Source organism: Sinohyriopsis cumingii, chromosome 6, assembly GCF_028554795.1.
Source record: "Sinohyriopsis cumingii isolate HCF-2022 chromosome 6, ASM2855479v2, whole genome shotgun sequence".
NCBI classification, from domain to species: Eukaryota; Metazoa; Mollusca; class Bivalvia; order Unionida; family Unionidae; genus Sinohyriopsis; species Sinohyriopsis cumingii.
The window spans coordinates 136,505,419-136,526,816 of NC_142966.1; the positions used below are offsets into that span (position 1 = coordinate 136,505,419).

At 35.6% G+C, this 21,398-nt stretch overlaps 2 protein-coding genes across 4 annotated transcripts in view; one reads left to right on the forward strand and one right to left on the reverse strand.

The window, feature by feature from the left end:
* LOC149798068 (uncharacterized) overlaps nucleotides 1-11,214 on the reverse strand; it is a 103,065-nt gene extending 91,851 nt beyond the window's left edge. Inside the window, exons 1-2 of the mRNA XM_089963150.1 lie at nucleotides 11,039-11,214; nucleotides 4,743-4,919 (exon numbers count right to left, since the gene is read on the reverse strand). Of these exons, the coding sequence (XP_089819276.1) occupies nucleotides 4,743-4,919; nucleotides 11,039-11,141 (280 nt within the window). The 5' untranslated portion in view covers nucleotides 11,142-11,214. The remainder of the gene's footprint in view (nucleotides 1-4,742; nucleotides 4,920-11,038) is intronic.
* Nucleotides 1-21,398, forward strand: part of LOC149798071 (uncharacterized) — a 72,336-nt gene that overhangs the window by 2,955 nt on the left and 47,983 nt on the right. For 2 of the 3 annotated variants that reach the window (XM_089963151.1, XM_089963153.1), the window contains exon 2: nucleotides 20,046-20,359. In XM_089963151.1, coding sequence (XP_089819277.1) covers nucleotides 20,137-20,359 — 223 coding nt within the window. In that variant the 5' untranslated portion in view covers nucleotides 20,046-20,136. Of the gene's footprint in view, nucleotides 1-6,294; nucleotides 6,597-20,045; nucleotides 20,360-21,398 lie in introns of those variants that run through there. The other variant, XM_089963152.1, reaches the window with a different exon arrangement.

Consider the following 21,398-nt stretch of genomic DNA (forward strand, 5'->3'; position numbering starts at 1 on the left):
TGTTGTATAGAAAGCCGATGATCCATTTGAGTCAGGGATCAAAGCCCCTGCAAATTTAGTTTGTGTAACCCTTGTATTGATGAAATAAATAAACTAAATTATATATATATATATATATATATATATATATATAATGGAGGTAATAAATAATTTAACATCTGGATAACTGTATGCATTGCAGGAAATATCATACCTGTGGATTACTTTTTAAATTGCAAAATCCACAAATTTATTAAATCAATGCGCAACTTCTAAACCAATTCTTTTTAAAAAAAAACTAAAATGGGTTCAGAGCACACTCGCGCCCCATCAGTACAGCATAATCGAACAAAACCCTCGTTCATAAAGCAGCATCAATGAAGATTTTTCAAATTTTGACGACAACTGTTTAAAAGTGGACTCCTTATACACCGTTTTCATTCCAAGCAACATGTTCAGTTTGATTTCAGTCCATTAAGTCGTTTCAAAGGTTATCGAGCGGAAAGGAAACAAACCTCCGATTAAAGCATGGGCCATGACTGAACATTCGACGGAAATGTGAAAATCGGACTCGACCTGAATGTAATGCAAAGCACTTAATCTGGTTTAAACCACGAAAAAGCAGTTTGAGAGGAAGCAGAATTCGTAATGTATGGCACACCTTTTTCGTCACAGAAGGGCAGTAACTCAGTCAATATTCAACCAAAATAGGCAAAACCTAGTCATGACCCGGGGCGTAATACTATTACACAATAATTTGTTTGGCTTCGACCCATTATGTCATTTCAAAAGCTACTGCGTAAAAACAAATAAGAGGAATTGCCTATATTTTATACTTTTATGTGCATTTTGTATGCACTAGGCTTATATTATCATTTGTTACTGGGGCGAATACCGTTTTTATATGGACCAATCATATGTTTGGTTATAAAGACTCATGTCAGATTTTTTTTACCAGGCTTCTTGACTAAGTTCATTAATTATCGTATACACCTCGCCAAAAATGTATATATTTCTAGGCTTCTTGTTTAAGTTCATCAAAAATACTACACATATACCACGCAAATAATGGATGTAATAATAGGCTTCTTGCTTATGTTCATCGTATATATTACGCATATACCACGCAAATAATGGATGTAATACTAGGCTTCATGTCTCAGTTTATTGCATTTACCTCTCAGAGAAAGCATATTTAATGATATGCTTCTCCGTTAATTTCATGGAATATACCTCGCAAAGTAAACATTTGTAGTAATAGGCTTCTTGACTAAGTTCATGGCATATATCTCGCAAAGAAAACGTATGTAATACATAACACATCTAGGAAAGACCTCACGTAGTCAGAATTTGTTGTCTTCATAAATAAATCATAAAATACAACATGTCACAAGTATCTCAAGATCCTCTTCAATGCTGCATGAGTGATGCAAAATAAATGATGCAATCTATTTCATGAAAAATAAGTTTAAAAAAATCGAGTAAAACAAATTGAAAAGACACGAACTGCAAGACCATTAATATTAAGCATGGTTACTGGCACATTTTGAATCTAAAAAAACTAGCACCAAAACGAGTCTCAGGTACATTCTTAAAATTCCGTCACATGACCTTTTGATAACGACGATTTATCTATGCTCACGAAGCTCAATCAGCGACAAAATCTTCAAAGAGCCCAGCTCTGCCATAAAACGTGCAGGCATTTCAAGCTTTCACAGGTAAAATACGACCTCATATTGAGTGAGTATTCTGATGCGCTTTCAGGTGATAATATCAATATTTATGCTGATCATCTTTAAAGTCCTACTTAGTAAATCGTAACTATATGGCAATTATGAAACCTTACTGGCAAGCGTATATTAAGAAAGAAAAAAAAAAATCGCCCGGCAAACTTCGTGGCAGACACCTTCTGCGGCAGATTTATTGATTTATTTCTCTGTCGCAAAATGACAGGCATGTACATTCGTAAATGCACAATTTCAATTTCATGCGCTATGAAGAATTAGTGGTAGGTTACTCAAGATAGATCACTTTTTCAATTTCCTGTAGGTTACCCACTGTGCTTGTCTGTTGACTACATCTAATTTCCTGCATATTACCCGCTGTGTCGGTTTACTCATCGCGTTATCCTAATAGATTCCACGCGTGTCTTCCATATTAGCCAGTTTATTCATATACTTAAAATAGCTAAATGTAAATCCACAAAATATATATAATGTAACAATTGTAGACACGAGCGGCATATTAACGCCCCTTCTCAAACCAGACCCACGAGATAATATTAACCATTCCATTAAAATTCATAGTCAGAAATTAGTGCATCATCTTTCGAAACAATACAGATGGTGAACCGTAGGTCAGGTTATTATTAACGGTTCTATTTAGTTTCATTTCCGCTACAGATCACGCATTCTCCACAGACTGACAAGGATTTTGTCAAGCGTTTATTTTTATGTACAAATTTGAAAGATAAGATTAGTTTTCATAATATGTAGTAAATAATTCCTTTTTTCAAAAAGGGTGTGGTATATAGGAGTGCTGTTTTTATTGCGCAACACAACAGTCATTTTATGCTCATCTGTAGTAACGTTTTAAAACATTTTGGATAAGCTTTTGCGAATTTCTCCTATTCCTTGATTTGTTTTCTTATAATTTATTCATTTTATGGAACTGCTCGATGTTAAGGCACTTTAGCAAACAGTGGGTGATAAACAGATTTTCGACAATACTATCATCACGTTTCGCATTTTTGTTCGTGAAATGTGCTTTTGCCATAACACGAAAATTTAAACACAATCCTATGTTCGACCTACGTACATATGTTTTCCTGTTTACTCATGCGTGATCAGTCTGCCATTGCCATTTATTGGACACTACATAGCACATCATTTCGCGTGCGTTTATGCATACAGAAAAACGTCGATTATTGACATATCAATTATCCAGATTATTCGTTGGTAAAGTCTGTTACCGTGTACACCGAAGTTTTCGCTTCTTGCAATGTACACATATCTGAGAATGAAACTTGATTCGCAGCCTATCATGACGCCAACTTAGAACAGAGTACTATAACTCATAAACAAAAACAATCGAAAATAAAATCATACAGTCAATGGTAATTATTATGAATAACTAAATTATCTTATAAAGCAAAAACAAATGCAATTAGGAAAGAAGGATGGAAAGAGCGCGATACAAAGAGAAAGTTATATAGCTGAGAAATATTGGCTTCGACGGGCGACATAGCTTCTTTGTGGTTAATCTACTGCATTACTGATGTACTAAATTCAGAGTATTAAGGAAGGCATTATAAATTATAATATTTAGAAAAAGCTCATTTACATTTGAGACCTAATATTTGTTAAAGCTCATTTCGACAAATAATAAGCTTTAATCATACTTTTGGTGTCGATTTATTTATCATCCCATTATTTAAATCTATACATTTGGAATCTATCCATTCTTACAAGTAGGACCGCTCCGGTGGCCTAAGTGGTTAGAGCCTTCGTCTCGAATGCGGGAGATCGCGGGTTTTAACCCCGGCCGAGTCATAACAAAGACTTTAAAAAATGGTATTAGCAGCTGCCTCGCTTGGCGCTCAGCATTACGAGGTTAGTGTTTGGACTGGTCGGTCTGGTGTCAGGATAATGTGACAGGGTGGGACATGCTGCTACATGTCTGCGTCATGATACACTAGTGCTAGGCATCACTATAATCTGCCACACTGCAGACATCGTATGACTAAAACATTGTTAAATCTATGTTGCCAAGCCAATTCACACACACACACACACGCGCGCGCGCGCGGCGCGTATGTCTTAACATCAAAACAGATTTGTATATGCGTTTTGGAAATATTTTTGTGTTGGATAGCTCCGAATGCATGGTGACCATGAACGGCGTTTGGGGGTGGCAAGTAGGGCGACCGCCCCAGGCCCCGCTTTTGAGGGGGTACTAAGCTTCAGGCCTAAGGTCGTCCTTATGAGTTTGTCAAGCTATATTCACCGGTAAATCGGAAACGCTGATACATAATGCACGCAAAGTTGCGAAGTCAACTTAGTCAACTTCGTAACGCAATTAACAGGTGGCAGCACAGATGCAGACAGATGCAGCTATTTTTTCAACGCCACTAGCAGGCAACGGCTGTCCGATAACTTGGATCTCAGTTTTTAAAATTTTCGCAGGGTTGCGTGGGAGCCGGTGGGCTAGGCGGGCGATGTCCCGTCTATATCTAGTCTATGGTCATTCCTGTCCAGGTACCCGAATAGCCTAGAGATAATGTAACGAGTTATGACCAAGACGTCGACGTTCAGAGTACACTTGCAATTAAACAAAGTATTGTTCTTAATGCGTGTCTTCATGTTATTTGAAAAATGACAATACTAATCAGTTTATTAGGCCAAAGGCATTGTCGTCATTTATTATTTCGATTTTTAAAAAACCGTTGTCCACAAACAGGATTTTTTGTTTTAAATGAATAATAATAATAAAAAAACTAAATTCGTGTTCCAAATCGCGAAATTTAATATAGTCTAGACATAATCAGTGTTTGCAGTAGCATACCAATCGAAATACCGATACTCTCACCCCGCACGGTCATGGTCGGCCCTAGGCCCCGCGTACTCATAACGCCGCTTCTGATGGTGATTTTTGATGGGTAATGACAAAATGATATTACTAGTATTGGACTTATGGTATTGGGGATTGTCTAGAGTAAATTGTCTTAACTAAGAGAGAGAGAGAGAGAGAGAGATGACTCTCACCAACACATTTTGGCGGCTCCACTGACCATCTACCGGTCTCTGGGTCACATGAACCAAATGTTGGTCCAAGGGCTAGGAACCCCTCATCGCAAATAAATTCAATCAGCTGATTCCCGCCCCATACTTGGAATGTAACGTGTTTTGATGGTTGGGGGTCCGGGCAAACCTGCTCAGAAACTGAAAGTTGAGAAACAAAACATATTATTCACACATAGCCTATGCAGATGAAGGGTTATGTTTTTGTTCAGATGTACACAGCAATGTGCTATGGATACAATCAAATAGGGTTAAGCTACAAGTTCTCACAACAATGAACGAGTCCTTCACTTAAAGACATTCATAGCCTGCTTCATAAAAACAATACGATTCCATATAATTCCGCTCCAGTGACTTAGTCGTCAGACCGTCCGCCGCGAATGTAGGAGGTTTTAGGTTCGAACCTCGACCGAGTCAAACCAAAGAGTTATATAAAGGGTACTCACAGCTGCCTCGCTTGGCGCTCAGCATTAAGAGGTTAAGGTTAGGACTGGTCGACCTGGTGTCATGATAATGTGACTGTGTGGGACATCATGCTACATGCCTGCGGCATGCTGCCCTAGTGCTAGACATCACTATAAACTGCCACAATGCAGACAACGCTGCGATATGATTGAAAAATTGTTAAAGCTACGTTACAAATCCACCACACACACACACACACGCGCGCACGCACGCACGCACGCACACACACACACACCATATAATTAAAGTGTTATACCATGCATTGCTTCATAACACAATATGATTCCCTGTAATATAAGTCTTGTATCATTGAAGATGCACAGAGGAATACCATTAAGTAAATGATATTATCTTTAATCATGATAACGATGAAAATGGCATTAAATTACGACGAAAGAGGCGGAGTCGACAGTTATTTCAGAGAAAGTAATAATAACATTTACAATGTTCTATGTCAATGCTAGTGGTGACCGATATAGCAGTTAGCTACTAATTTTCGGTAGATGGCTACTAGATTTTATGAAAGACTATTTTTCTTTTGTTTTATTTTCCCCTTCTTTGTCCATTGTAAAGGAAAGAAGATGTGTTTTTAAAAGTTGGAATACAATTATAGACATTACGTTCGCTGCCACTGAAATTACATTATCGTAAATCTAACAACATTTAATGTTATATATATCGTACTATGCAGTGGCGTACTGAGGGCGCCCCAATACCTCTGGCGCCTATGGCTTAAGCGCCCCAGGATATCTGGCACCCGGTGTAACCGCCCCTCCCCCCAAAAAACACAACATTAGTACGCTACTGGTGCTCAATACGGCCCCTTGCCTAAGGACACGACAAAGCAACCGACAGGGCAGATTCAATGATAGGATTCGAACTCGCATATTAACTACCGAACCACTGCGGTTATTTGTTTGAAGATATTTGGTTAAACAGCACTCTTTGTTTTGGTTCCTATTGATGACTAATCGTTCTTTCAAAGAAAAATCTTTTGTTGTGACTTTTTCCTCACAATGTAGTTCGTTACCTAACAGTTCGCACATAGTGTACTGAGTGAAGTGATCTGCGTGGTTTCTGTTTAAATAATTTGTTTGAAAATCGCTCCGGGATATTTTTTTCAGTTTTTGTTCTATCCACTTGTCCTACACCTGAGTTTAGTTGAGCGGTGTGCATATGTATGGGCGGTGTACCTATGTCTTGGTCATAAACCTCATTTGTATTTGCCGATATTTGGCACAGGACTATAAAAAGTGGGTGATACCCACGTTATCTCCACTCGTTGTCTTCATGCCATTGTGAACACGTACAGCTGTACCATACATATTCATGGGAGACGGTACGTGGAGGAAGGTGAGAACTTTATTAATGAGTGTGTGTTTTGTGTGTGTGTGTGTGTTTTGTGTGTGTGTTTCTGTGTGTGTGTGTGTGTGTGTATGAGAGAGAGAGAGAGAGGAAATTGTTTATTGAGAGAGGCAGAATAATGCGAAGTGAGTCATTTCTAGCACAAAAGACATCTCGTATTGTATCATCCAATCAATAACTGTCATTTGGTATTTCCGCCGACAAACTCGGGAAGAGAGCCAGCTACCATCCCTGTCTTACTGTTTTATATCTAAACGTTTCAATATATATATATAGACATGCTAATAGAGCAGATATATAAACCAGACGAATCACGGGCAGGTATTTTCCTTCTATATGACTGTCTGTCTATCAGTCTTTCTTTTCTTTCCTTGAAAATGGGTAAGAGTCATCGTGCCAGTAGCATCGCTCTAGTTCAAATTTTAGCATCGTCGAAGTCATAAAAATGAAATGATATGGAGTTCTATACCAGATACTGAGACCTTTATAGCATAAATGCGTTGAAGAGATACACATCTATGTCTACATTGCTTGTTCGTTAAAATCTGGTGTCATGTTTCTCTGAGCATATATAAGCCAGCTCACATTCCTTTTATATCCTTCAACTAAATTAAAATTCTTTAATATATCCAATACATTTATCTTTAAATTGTTGTCATTTACATGACTCGGCACTTTTTCAGTGTCTCTTTTAATATTCCGTTTAGCTAATTAGATGTAGGGCTACATATCTGTTCCTGTTTGATTGGGTTACATTTAATGCTAACATGTTTCGCTCTGGTTTACATGTCATCAGATTTTGTATTTAAGCGTTCAATTAACTTCAAAGGAAATGTAGATTTACTAACCTCTATGTGGTATACCTACACATACTCGCACTCGACGTACGTTTGAAATTCCAGCGGATTAGCTGTCAAATTTATTATATAACTCTTATCATAGTATCAACTTTAAGATAACGTTAAAAGGTACATTTTTCGAGCAGACCGCAACGAACACACACACACACACAAACACACACATATATATATATATATATATATATATATATATATATATATATATATATATATATATATATATATATATATATATATATATATATATATAAAGAGAGGGGGGCGGGTCTCTCCCTTGTCGCCTTTATCAAATCATTCATACATACATACATATAAGGCGGTTATCATAAGGAAATGAAAGAACGAGACATTAAGAGCTATGCATCTCAGGTAGTGATAATTTATTGCATTTTGTGTTGAATACTGTTGGTTTAAAACAGAGGGGATCCCTTGTCGACTTCATAAGAACCACGGGGTTTGAAACAGAGGGTTCTCTTGTCGACTTCATAATTACCATTAGTTTTGAAACAGAGGGGACCACATTTAGCCTTTATTAAATCATTTTAGTTTGTGTGTTGACTGACAATTGTATTCTTGGATGTATTATTGGCATACGTCATATGTTTGTCTATCTCTGTTACACACGTGTGTGTGTGTGTGTGTGTGTGTGTGTGTGTGTGTGTGTGTGTGAGAGAGAGAGAGAGAGAGAGAGAGAGAGAGAGAGAAAGAGAGAGATATGGGGGGGGGGGAGAGGAAACTTTAGATTTCAAGGTATATGTTCCTTTATTACGCACACTTGTTAACAGAAGTGACCCAGGTTAGCCTTTGTATCGCACGCCGGCAGATTAGGCTGTACGCTGTTCGTTCTGTGTATGACTTCCAGCGAACAACATAGAACTTCTGATGTATTTTGCGCGGGTAGATCCGGGTCTGCTTTTCGCTGTTGGGTGCGCGTATTTGAAGGGGGTATATTAATCTATACTTCAGTCACTGTTACGACCACGCTTACTCTTTAAGCATCGAAGAACTTAAAACATCAGAGATCATTCGGAGCAAAATGGTTCATTTATAAGCAATTTTGACAATTACATGCTTAGAGAAAGCGGAATTTTGGATTATGTCCACTCTTAAACGAGACAGAGTCATTGCATATTGTGTGTGCATGTGTGTCTGTATGTGAGCGTTTCACGCTAAGAATGAACGTTAAAGGAGAGCAGCACACATTTATCCCGAATGACCTGTGAACTATGATAATGTGATTGTGGTCTAAATAAGGTAAATTTGATAATTTGAGATTAGAAGGAGTGATGCTCTGAAATGCAGTCATAATACGGACGGATGTGGATGAAGCCAAGAAAACATCAAACCCAATAAAAATGAAACGTGGTGATTTGGACATTTAAGTAAGTGTTGTCTTGTGCGTTCGTGGATATTGCAATTTTGTAGAAAACTGCTATTCAACAACTAATGGGTAGAGTCCCCTAATTAAGAGAACAGGTGGATCTCCTCAAATGAAGATAAATAAAATCAAAGAAAACAACAAACAATAACATGTAAAGCTAATCAGAACATGTGTATCTCACATAAATGCATACATAAACAGTAATATGGATTTATATTCTACGTTACAGCTCGCGGAACTGTCAATGAACGAGCCGATTTTGCTAATTGTCGTATTTTAGATTGTCATTTATTTGAGCGTTGTCTCTGGTTTGCCAGATAGAACTAATAGTTTATTTCTATATTCTAATTTTTATGGGCACTTATTTTTTTTTTTTTTTTTGGGGGGGGTAAAACTTTAATTAAAAATATCGCGCTAGGCGAAATCTATTAAAGCTTACAATTTACACTTTGTAAGCCTGTAACATGAGTGTAAATTTAATCATCTGCGAATGTGGGTGGTATCGACTTTCATCTGCCACCTACCTTAAGCTAGATTTATGAGAGACAAGTGCATTCCGTGCATAATATATACCTAGATCATATTGTATAAAGTTAGGACAGTAAGTTTGGTTATAAGTTCCTGCTAACAGACTTCTGGACTTTATAGTAATTGACCTTTTTTTGTAGAGGCGATATAAATTATTATTTATTGTAAAAGCTATAAAAAATTATAATTGATATTGTTAAAGCTATAAAAAATAGCAACTGTATTTTATCAGATTTATTGCTTGTAATTAAAATACTCCTCACTTTCAACATCATCATGTTATCATCTGAAGAGGGCTATACAATTGTATTGTAGTTAATAAAGATTAACATAAGTGATAACAACGCCCATCCAGGGTGGTCCAGCATCTTATACTATAGTAATAATATATAATTATAGAACTGGTCTTTTTGTATGAGCACGGGCCACAAACAGTAACTCGCGGGGTTGTAGTTGGACCATTCTGCCTGTGTGGTCGGCTATTATAATATTCTTCAGGCGAGTGATACCAGTATACCGCGTTATATTCAGCCAATGTGGGTATGTGAGAAAGCTTGCCAGTAGCTTCTCGTGGGTCGGTGGTTCTTTCCGGGTTTTTTCCGGGTTCTTCTTCCGCCATTAATACTGGCCGCCATGTATAGCCTATCGTGTGCTGAAAAATGGCGTTAAACCCAACAACAACAACAACAACAACATACCGCGTTATAAACGAGGCCGCTTTTTGTTGGGAAACGTTACATAGAAAAACAAAATTCAACCATTATACTGTAACTCTTTTTGTATATACCGTGCTGTATACACAGGCGCTTTACAAAGAGAAACTATTTTATTTAATTATGGGGAAGCCTCCAGTGTTAGTCCGCTAGCAACAACATATAGTGCATCACTAAGCGGCACTGTTTGGCGAGTTTTGTTGACAGAGATCCATTTCCTAGGAAAGAGGGGTTTATCATGGGCGTGTCTCTTAAGATATAGTTGAGAAATGAGTACGCATATTTTAAATTTATACACGACTAAACTTATTGTTGATCACACCGTATACACAATTGCCCAGTCGCAAATAAGCTCAGTAAGCTATATATCATGAATGTTTTCGAATTAAGAAGATATTTTTCTATAGCGTATGCATATCACAAGACTTTGTTCAAAATGTATATTGAAATTCAATATTAATGGATGACTTGGTAATTTTCCTGATATTTGATATTTTTGAGCGGAGACTAGGGCTATGTGATTGTTTCCTTTCCTTCATGCTTGCGCACACATGTGTATAAACTCCTCCTACACCCATGACAATCTTTTTAATTTTTTCTTTCTTCTTATGACTGCGGATTAAAAATATGTACACACTGAGTTTTATCCCCGATAAGACTATGCGCAGGTTCATGCAGAAATTAAATTCTTCCTTTAATAAAGGCAATGAACGATATGCCCACTACATAGATTTCAACATAAATGGTATGTAATTCAAATCTCCAAAAGCAATTTTGACTATTCTTAGCAGTACTATTTCGGGGATGGTGAATATGTAATGACATGCAGACTTTCTGTCAGTCATCAGATTATTTTCTACATTTAGAACACGCATACAACGCACGGTAATCATCAAACCTCCCTCACCCCTTACCACAAAGGAATTACGATTCATCCTAAGCGCTTACCTTGAACCGAAGGAAGCCTCAGAATTGCCGAATATGCCATGCTTATGTTGTATAGATTTAAAATATGTAATAAATATCGAGCAAAACCACGAAACGTCACCATTCTGACCAAATAATCCCGAATAACTTCATTTATAGCTTGACCTCTCTTTGTAAATTAAGCAAGGAAATGACGCAGTGCCTCAGTGAATCAAATGCACAAAAAGCAAGAATCATTTTTGAAAGGTGGTGGTGTAGGTGGGTGGGTGTCAATTCTATGCATTTTCTCAAGAAATTTAATCAAATTCGCAGTTGTGTTTAAATTGTACCATTTAACAGTGATCTGTACTTAGACACAATGGCTTATGGAAAATCGGGGAAACAAACCTGAATGTTTAACTTAGCACGCGTAGTTTCTCATTAAGTGTCAGCTATTTCCGTTGCAAATGTACACAAATAATAATTATATTAGGCTGTACAAGTGTTATTTCAAACGGGAAGCATAATATATATATTTCTAGCAGTTATAGTGGCAATATAACTGGACTCTGCGCTCTTTGCTCTGTAGTGGGTTTGTATAGATAAATAGGGCCTGCTTTGCAGACACGAGTTTGCCTTGAAAAGATCCATCGTTTGACATTATCTGCCGTTTTGTACTGTATAGATAAATTTAACAAGGACATTTAAGCTGCTCAAAATGACACGCACACAATAAATGCAATATTTGCAGTAAATATGTATTTAGCGGGGACACACTTTGTGCTTTGTCATTCATGTTACTTGATATTATCATTTTTTATTAAAACTGCATACATGTACGTAAGGATCAGTCAACATTTAACTGCATTGTGGGGTGAGGTGTGTGAGTGGGTTTGGGTTGAGCGCGTATAGAGAGGGAGTGTGTGTAAATGGAAGTCACTTGGCATACAATTTTTACTCTTCCTCCAAAGTCGTATACGAATTTCTCGTATACCCATAACAAGCCATATCTTAAGTTTCTGACACAGTTTATTTTGGCACATAAATTATATTTATCCCAAAGATTACAAAGTTCCCATCCTGTCACTGATACATACTGACAGCGCCCTTACATTATCGGCAGCTTTCATTATCAGCCTCTCATATTACCAGCCCTTTTATTATCAATGGCTTTCATTTTAACACAAAATAGAGTGTGTTGTACTGCTAGGCAAATAACACAAGAACACCCCCCCCCCCGAAAAAAAATGAAGAATAAAGTAAATTAAAATACAATACAAACAACAACAACATACACCCTCACCCCCCAAAATCAAACAAACTCCGCAACGGCACGATACATATAGGATTTACGATATGGCAGAATATAAACCACTTGAAAGCAAATTAATGTTGCAAGTTGGTCAAAACTCCACAAGCATAATTCACAAAAGTGAACTTGGGCGCTTTCGAAGAATAAAGGACACAAACTTAAAGATAATGAAATAATGTCACAATTTAGAAAACGCGCCGTTAAACAGAAACTATTAAATGTTGCCCTGTTACGATATCAAAAACCCTCATAAAAATAGTTAAAGCTTGTGCATCCCATTGCTAAAATGCTATCAAAATAATAAAAGCGTAAATGTGACTTTAGATTTTTAAAAAATTAACAAAATTCAGGTGAATAGTTCAAAAGTAAATTTAACGTCAGTTACACTTACTACTATGATACAAAAAATCTTGAGTCAGAAAAAATGAAATTATTCAAAATTTATTTAAACGACCCCTTTAAATGGCTACCTACCCACTCACTGGAAGAACAGAGTCTCAGTCTACTTAGAACCAGCTCTCTTCGACTGGACACAGAGCTTGATGAATATTACTGTTAAAACAAATAATGTTAATTATTATTATAAAAAGCAAAGAAAACCAGCATTGGGTTTATATATACTTTGCCTACATGGCAGAGCATGTACTTCACTCTATCTAGCAATACCCACTCCAAAATAATAATAAAAAAATGCCACTTCTGTACAACCAATGCCCATGCCAAAATTGAAATAATCCAGCATTTGTACAACAAACAGAAAGGAAGTTAGAGTCTTAAGGCAATCTGTTCTTTATAGTAGACTGCCTGGATTTTACTGTACCTGTTGTTGGTCAGTTCTTGTACGAAATAATGAACAAAAGCCAGCTCGGTGATACCTCCATTTTCTAAAATATATAAAGTTCCCAAACAGCCATTAGTTTATACGAGTTGGCTAAGTTGTTGTTGTCGTCGTAGGGTTTAGCGCCATTTTTCAGGGCCGAGAAATGTGTGTGTGTGTACGTGTGCGTGTGATTTGGATTTTTAACGTAGCTTTAATAATTTTCAGTCATATCGCTACGATGTCTAGAGTGTGGCAGTTTATAGTGATGTCAGCACTGGGGCATCATACCGCAGACATGTAGCATGATGTCCGACATTATCCTGACACCAGGCCGACCAGTCCTAACACTAACCTCTTAATGCTGAGCGCCAAGCGAGACACCTGTTAGTACCATTTTTATAAGTCTTTGGTATGACTCGGGGGGGGGGGGATCGAACCCACGACCTCCCGCACCATAGGCGGACGCTCTAACGACTAGGCCACGGAGCGGTTGACAAGGGTGGGGGGCAGACGGTGATATATCGAACAACATTTTTTAATTTTATCAAATAAATTTTTTCTTTGAACAAGTACTTGGAGAGACCCGGGTGTTTCTTACCCCTGGGACCGTGATCGCTCTCTACGACCCTGAAGGTACGGAGACTATGAAAGTCATTTGAATTAAGTTTAGTTGGTAAAAAAATGAGTAAATCTGCATAAATCAATCATGGATTAAAATGAAAATGTCTTAGCATTGTTTCAACCCATTAGAGAAGCTGGAAATATAATTTGGGTTTTGATAAATATAATAACTCTAGTCCACGTCGAGTCTTTGTATTGCCTTGTCTTTGCATATTCTATAATATTAGAAACAAACAAATATATTTCCCTTCCTACACCACCCAAAGACATAGATGTAATTAATATTCCTTACTCCAAAACAGATCTTCCTAAATACTCCCTTCTTCCCTCTAACCACTGGAATCTGAAACAACTTACCCCCTAAGCTGGTAAACAGACCATACCCTGTACCTGTCAGTGCTGATCTGCAATCATCGAATCTATAACCTTGAAACTCATGTTTCATTTATTTCAGTCGTCATTCGTATTTCATTTAATTAACCAACTACTAACTCGTTTATTATTCTTCTTCTTCCAAGCGACTTTAAGTACCGCTTCTCTCAATTCAAACGTTGTTGTTTCTATGACTTCTTCTTCTTCAGTCTCGACATAATTTGATCTTTTAGCCTTCGAGTTATTTTTTATAAAAAAAGACAAAACAACGTATTAAGTCCCTATGGTTCTCACTGCGTACTCTGAATAATAATACTGTCAAGAGAGTTTCGAATATCTGACAGATGCGGACACGTATTGTTCTGCAACCCAGGAGAGGATCCGAATGACGCGACCATGACACGTAATGCTTGAAAGGGCTAATTGATTTTAAACAAATGTTTATCCTTGTCAACTTGTGGGGAAAAAATCTCACCGTACCCAAAAACTATACGATGCTTATATTTGTTCCGGACATTTTTAAAAATAGAATTCAAATTAAATAGAAAGTTTAATTCAGTATTATTAGATGTTAAAGGCATTGAAAGTTGTTTCCCCTGAAACGTTCTCAACTAAGGAGATTCTCGTTCAACTCACGCAACTTTTTAAAACTTTCTAAGTCCATTAAATTTAAATCTTTTGTTTAGATGTGAATTCCGGGTAGTTCCAAGATACTTTCAAAAAATAAAAACTATCACCCACAAATGTAATTATCATTTTGTCATTCAACCGCGGGGTAGACAATATTTGTGGAATCGTTTGCTGCGATAAAGCTGCGTCTGGAACGAGTTCAAGGGCCTATAGCAACATTGCACTAACATATATCCTTCTTTAGCAAGACAAATGATGAAGAACAGTGTAGCGATTGAGTTGTTTTCTTTAGACCTCTGCTGCCCCGACTTTTTAATGTGGTAGAAGGGATGTTGCACGTGCAGAAACGAGCATGCCCATCTGTCTATTTTCCGTGCTGGTTAACACTTTATTTTGTGATCGAAACCAATTATGTGAACTTGAAAAGGAATTAAACACTTATTAAAAGAATATGACTGTCAGTTTTGATTCAAAAAGAGTCCTTTTAGTCGACCATGATGTCACAGTTCAAAATCTATGCAGTGAATAATACATTAAAATAATTTAGAAGCTTAAAGTTTCTCTGATTGATTATCATTATGGAAACTAAGAAAGTTTAGCGACATTGCAGTGCTAGCAAATGCCATAGTCCAGATGCTTGTAAAAAAATTAAAAGTCTGCCTTGCAAGTGTGCTGCACCATGAGGCAAGTTTTCATCTGGTTAAATATTGTATTTGTGCTTTTATTTCTGTACAACATCTGCTGTTAGTATTGTTGGGATTTTAATGATTACTTTTAATCTTGGTGATTTTTATAATCATTAAGCTTGTGTTTAAGACTTATTTATTGAGAATCCTGCCTACCCCAAACTTTCACGTAGCATTGCATTGATAATACATGTACGGAACAAAACTGCAGAATATTGTTTACATCAAATATTCTGTGAATATTTTTACAATACATCATGTATTCTAGAAAAATTAATTGCAATAAATCATGAATTCTGTGAAAACATTTCATGAGCTGATTATTTGATTAAGCAATTAGTATTTGGTTGAAAACCTGTTACAATCATGTAAACCATGATAGTTTTTCTAATTATATGAGGTCCTACAAAAGTACTTAATTTACATGCTAGTCACGGGTAATTTTAATTCTTTTGTTGTAATTTATAAAATTAAAATACACGAAATATATGCTTATTTTGCATCCACTTTACTTTATCATAATTATAAAAGCACTTAAGAACAATTCTTTTAATGATTTGGTTGATACTGATTTTACACAAATCCTAAAACAGGGTTAGTTGATTTGCTGAGCAGCTTTTAGGTTGACCAGAAACTGAAAGTAAAGACCCATGACTGACATGATGCTTGAATCAGTTAATGAAGAGCAGGGAAATTTCTCAATCATCCTTCAATTAAATCTGAGAAAATATTTTGACAGTTAAGGCTGAGATTATCCAATTTGTCTGAGTTTTATTTAATATACATTTAATGAAATAGTTATCCTCATGATTAACTTGTTCCCAATTGTTTTCTTTCAGGAAGACAAATTTACAAAAATGAGTTGATCCATAAACAGCAGTTAAATTATAATAATAACTACAATAACCATTATAACAACTGGACCAAAATTAGGGGTTAATAATCATTAATACATGTATTAATTCTATGAAGAACAAAACAAGAGAAATAGGCCTTGTATTACAGCTGAATAATTGCACTTTTCTAGACTAAGCTTGGTTCCTTAAAAAAAACTTTAAAATTTACTTAGTGTAAAGATAATTACAAAATCTGAAGCTGCTGTAATTTAAAAAAATGGGGCAGTATTGGCTTAGATGTGTTTTTATTGCATGAAAAAGCTGTTTTATATGAGATGATTTGTTTTTCTGGGTAATTTTGATTTCGTTGCTGGACTTGAAAAGTAATATTGCCATCAGGTTTCATCAAAAATATTCATATGATGTCTGGTTTGTTCTAAATGAAATTGGTGCTGATCTGATGTCTAATATAGCCACCACAGTGGCCACCTTGAAAATCATGTTATTGCTAATTCTCCTGAATGAAAAGTAATATTGTCATCACTTTTCATTACAAGACTTATACTAATGTGTTGCTGGTCCAAAATGAAAATGGTTTTGATCTGATGCTCAATATGGCAAGCTGAACATCCATCTTGAAAATATTATGTGCTATGGTCATATCAGCAAAGGGTTTTCAATGAAAGACTTCTTATGATGGTGGTCATAAATGAAAATGGTGCCAATCTGACTTCTATTACATATCTAAACTTTAACAAATAATTTATGTCTTTAATGTATAAAATGAAAATTTAATAGGAACTTACAGTATTGTGAATTAAATCCAAAATAATCCTAATAGTTCTACCAGAAGTCCAAAATTATAGAGTGTTCTGAATGAATTCCAATAGTCCTGAATGTGTGGATGTACCAATAGCCTTGAATAGTTTGATGTGCCAACAGTCTTGATGATATAATCCAGAATGTCCATCAATGAATTCACAATAATCCCAAATAGTGATTTATTCCAAAAAAATGTCAGTGATCACTTTGTAATTCCATTGAATAAGTTTTAAATAATATATTCCTCCCAAACTACAACTTAACACAAGTAAAAGACTGATATTAAGATAGGAATGAACAATCATGTTGACCTCAACCTTTACATACTTGACCTATGTCACACTAACCTTTTCTGAAAAAAACTCCATCATCTTAATGGAAAATTACCCCAAACTGTAAACAATTCATTTCTTGACCCTCCTAGGAAGGTTATAATCAAGGCTGGGTCTTGAACTCATACCCAAGTAAACAATCTATGTATAGCTTACTAACAAGACAAAGAGCAGGTACACACCAAAACTCAATCCTCAATCGTGGACAAAAGTCAGGCACACAAAATAAATTAGATAACCCTAGTAATATAACTGACACAATAGTCAGACTGCTTTCCCAGATAGCTGGTCATATCAACATTGTGCTTTTATCAAAGACCTCTTATGATGTCTAGTTCTTACTAAATGGTGCCTGTCTATTATCAAATTTGGCCACCATGGCATCTGCATTGAAAATCTTTTTATCATTACTCCTCCCAAAACATAATAGCATCATGAGGTGTTTACAAAAAGACTTCTCATGATGTCTTGTTGGTCCTAATTGATATTGGTGCCAAGCTACCATCCTGTATTTCCACCACAGCAGCTAATTTGAAAATCTTGTTATCCATGAAGAATATCAAAACCAGTTTCAGTTAAAAGGAACAAATTTCCATGCAGATGATATCAAATGTAATATTTTAACTATCGACAAAAGTCTAAATTAAATTAATTTTTTTTATTATTGTCTTCACTTTATTTTCTTGTTTTTTTGTTACCTGTGTTGGACCATGCAAATATCTTAAGTTTGCAGTTCCATCTAAAGAGAAAGTTTAAACATCAGTTTATACTAAAACCTCTTTTGTATGTACTTGCATTTTGCTTAATGATTGGCACAAAATTGAAAAGTAATTAAAATAGGATAAATAATGTCTGTTCAGAATGCTTGAGACACTGTATGTTTTTTCATGTCTGCTATGACAACAAGTAAATAACAAGTAAACATGTTGTTTATAATTTTTGACTCTTTTCTTTTCTCTTTTTTGATTGCTTTTATAGTGTTGCTCACAGTTCCCATTAAGGATAGAAAAGTTGATTACTTTTACAGTGTTGCCCACAGTTCCCATTAAGGTTTAGTAGATTTGATTTGCTTTAACCACTTCATACCTACAGTATTTTTAGGCAAGCTTCGAAAGCTGCTTATTTTTACATTTATCACAGAAGAATTTTGGTAATGACTTGTAGGATTGTTTTGTGTAACTCTTGCTGTAGACTGTACATAAAGCTTTTACATTAGATGATCACTTGAACCTAACGTGGTAAAATCACTATAGTTAACCTGGTACATTGATGTTGCTGCTTTATTTGTATGCATTTTTAAGTACAGTATTTCCTCATTGTAGGGCACTTCATTATAAAACTGTTCCTTTCTTAAAGTGAGTAGTGTAATGGATTCCATGTTATAGTAAATTTGTACATGTAATGTACTTCATTAAAAGGCAGTATCACTATAAGGTACTATATTCTGTGGCTGGCTTGGACAGGTGTTATTAGTGAATACTGTATGTACACAAGGAAATGATTATAATGAGGGAATATTGTACATCATTGTAAGAAAGTGTCACTCTAAGGCAGTATATTTTTGCTGTGATGGTCAGTTGTAATGGGGAATGCTATATACTTCATTATAATGCAGTCAGAATATAAGGCAGTTTGGCTGTCATGGACAGTTGTAATGAAGGAATACTGTATCCTGTACTTCATTATAATGCAGTCTCAATATAAGGTTGTATAGTCTGGCTGTTATGGACAATTATAATGAGAGATTACTGTATGTACATGGTGGAAAGAATGTTTGAAGTAAGACTTCAGGGATATATGAGAATTCACAAAAATATGCGATTTGGCAATAGAATCTTAACAGTTTTATTAATAGTCTCACAAAAGCAGGGTAAGAGACCAAGAATGTTTTGAGTGTAATGAACTTGAGTCATATCTGCCTGGCTAGATTCCATTAGTCTGATTAGTGCCCCATAGTGAATCTACACAGTCAAGATTTTATAGTATGTTAGTTTAGTTGCAGGCACTAATGGATACTTCAACAGATTTATCACCGAACAAATACTGAATTTAGTATGATGTTGTTTTTCAACAACAATATCAACAACATTACTAGTAACACCAACAACAATAATAATGATAACAACAACAACAACAATAATAATAATAATTATTATTATTATTATTATTGTGCACACAATATTTATTTTCATTGTTAAAGTATTGCAATGATGATGCAATGAACAGTATCAGTAGACATTATTGAAGTGTTTAGTTTTTAAGGTCAGGTGGCTGTTGGGGCCCCGAATGGCTGAGTGGTCTAAAGCACTCTCCGTTACGGATCACTGCCATCTCACCTCTGTCTGTGTGGGTTCGAGTCTCAGATTCGGCCAATATGGGTATGTGAGAAAGCTTGCCAGTAGCTTCTTGAGGGTCAGTGGTTCTTTCTGGGGATTTCCCAGGTTCTTCCTCCACCATTAATACTAGCTTTTATGTGTAACCTATCGTGTGCTGAAAAATGGCTTTAAGCCCTACAGCAACAACAACAACAACAACAACAACAACAGATGGCTGTTGAAGCTCAAGACATATTCAAGTATTTTGTAAAATGAAATGTTCATGTTATTTTTCTATTTCAGGGTTGTAAGACAACAAAAACATACCATGTCAGGGCTTCATCTTTGTGAAGATTAGTTCTAGTTAGCAAAGCTTTCTTTCTACCAGACAAAAATGGAAAAAACCAGTGATGATACAGCTTCTGTATTATTGCCACATTGTGAAATTGAAAACAATAATTTACCAGCTGACTGCTTCGAGCCATTTGAAATCCACTCAGAGAATACTGAGACAGCAAAGAAATCATCCATGAAGGCTTTAGCAATAACACTGATACTTATCTCAACAGCTATCATATCAGCTATTATAGCTCTTGCGTTATTTTTAAAGGCAGCAGGTATGCATTTATGTCTTTGCAAATAATCAATTCTCACTTTTCCACATGTAAATATTTAGATTCAATATGTTTTCATACAAGAATTCAATTAATTTCTACCCATGACATTCATTTTTCTGCATCAGTTTCAAATTTAGTGATCTTTGGATTTCTGTTGACTTTTGTCTTGTATACACAATATATAATTTTCACTCTTGCCACTCGTAACAATTTTGTTTCTTAATTATACATTTTTGGTTTGCAAATAACATGTTTGAAATATAATGTTTATTATTTCCACAAGAGCGTTTCCAAAAGTACTTTAATGATTAAAATTGTATTCACACTAATATAAATACAGGATCACATTATTTGATAATCACTTGCAAGAGTTTTTTGTTTAGTTGTCATTTGCATTCATTATTCTTAGAATAAGTTGGTTTATATATATATATATATATATATATATATATATATATATATATATATATATATATATATATATATATATGACCTATTTCCCATACCTAATTCTGTGTTATAACTTTATTTGGAAGAAGAGTGTAATACAGTAAAATCCATTATATTAATCTGTATTTGCTAATTGACTGCAGGAGCTAGTAAACTGTTAATCATTTTATAGAAAAAGAGATAAAAATGAATACATCTTTATGAATACTTTGACACATCCCACCCTTCTTAGTTTCTGAAGCATGACAGGCATATTATCATACAGCAGGTATCAAAATTTTGAATGTAGTAACTTGAGTCCATAATGCTGTTCTACATACATACAGTCTGATGTAGTAACTTGAGTCCATAATGCTGTTGTACATACATACAATCTGATGGAGTCAAATTGTTAGTTATTGAATTTCAGCCTACATTATTGCGGTGATTTTCCTTACACTTAATATTGAAAACACATGTATTCGTAACATGTCAGATTACCAATTGTTAATTCTGGATCCACTTTTTCACTTTCTTAAATGGGATATCAGTAAATTTATTGGTGAATTGACTGATTAAAAGATGATTGTGACCACTTATGTGTGTGTCA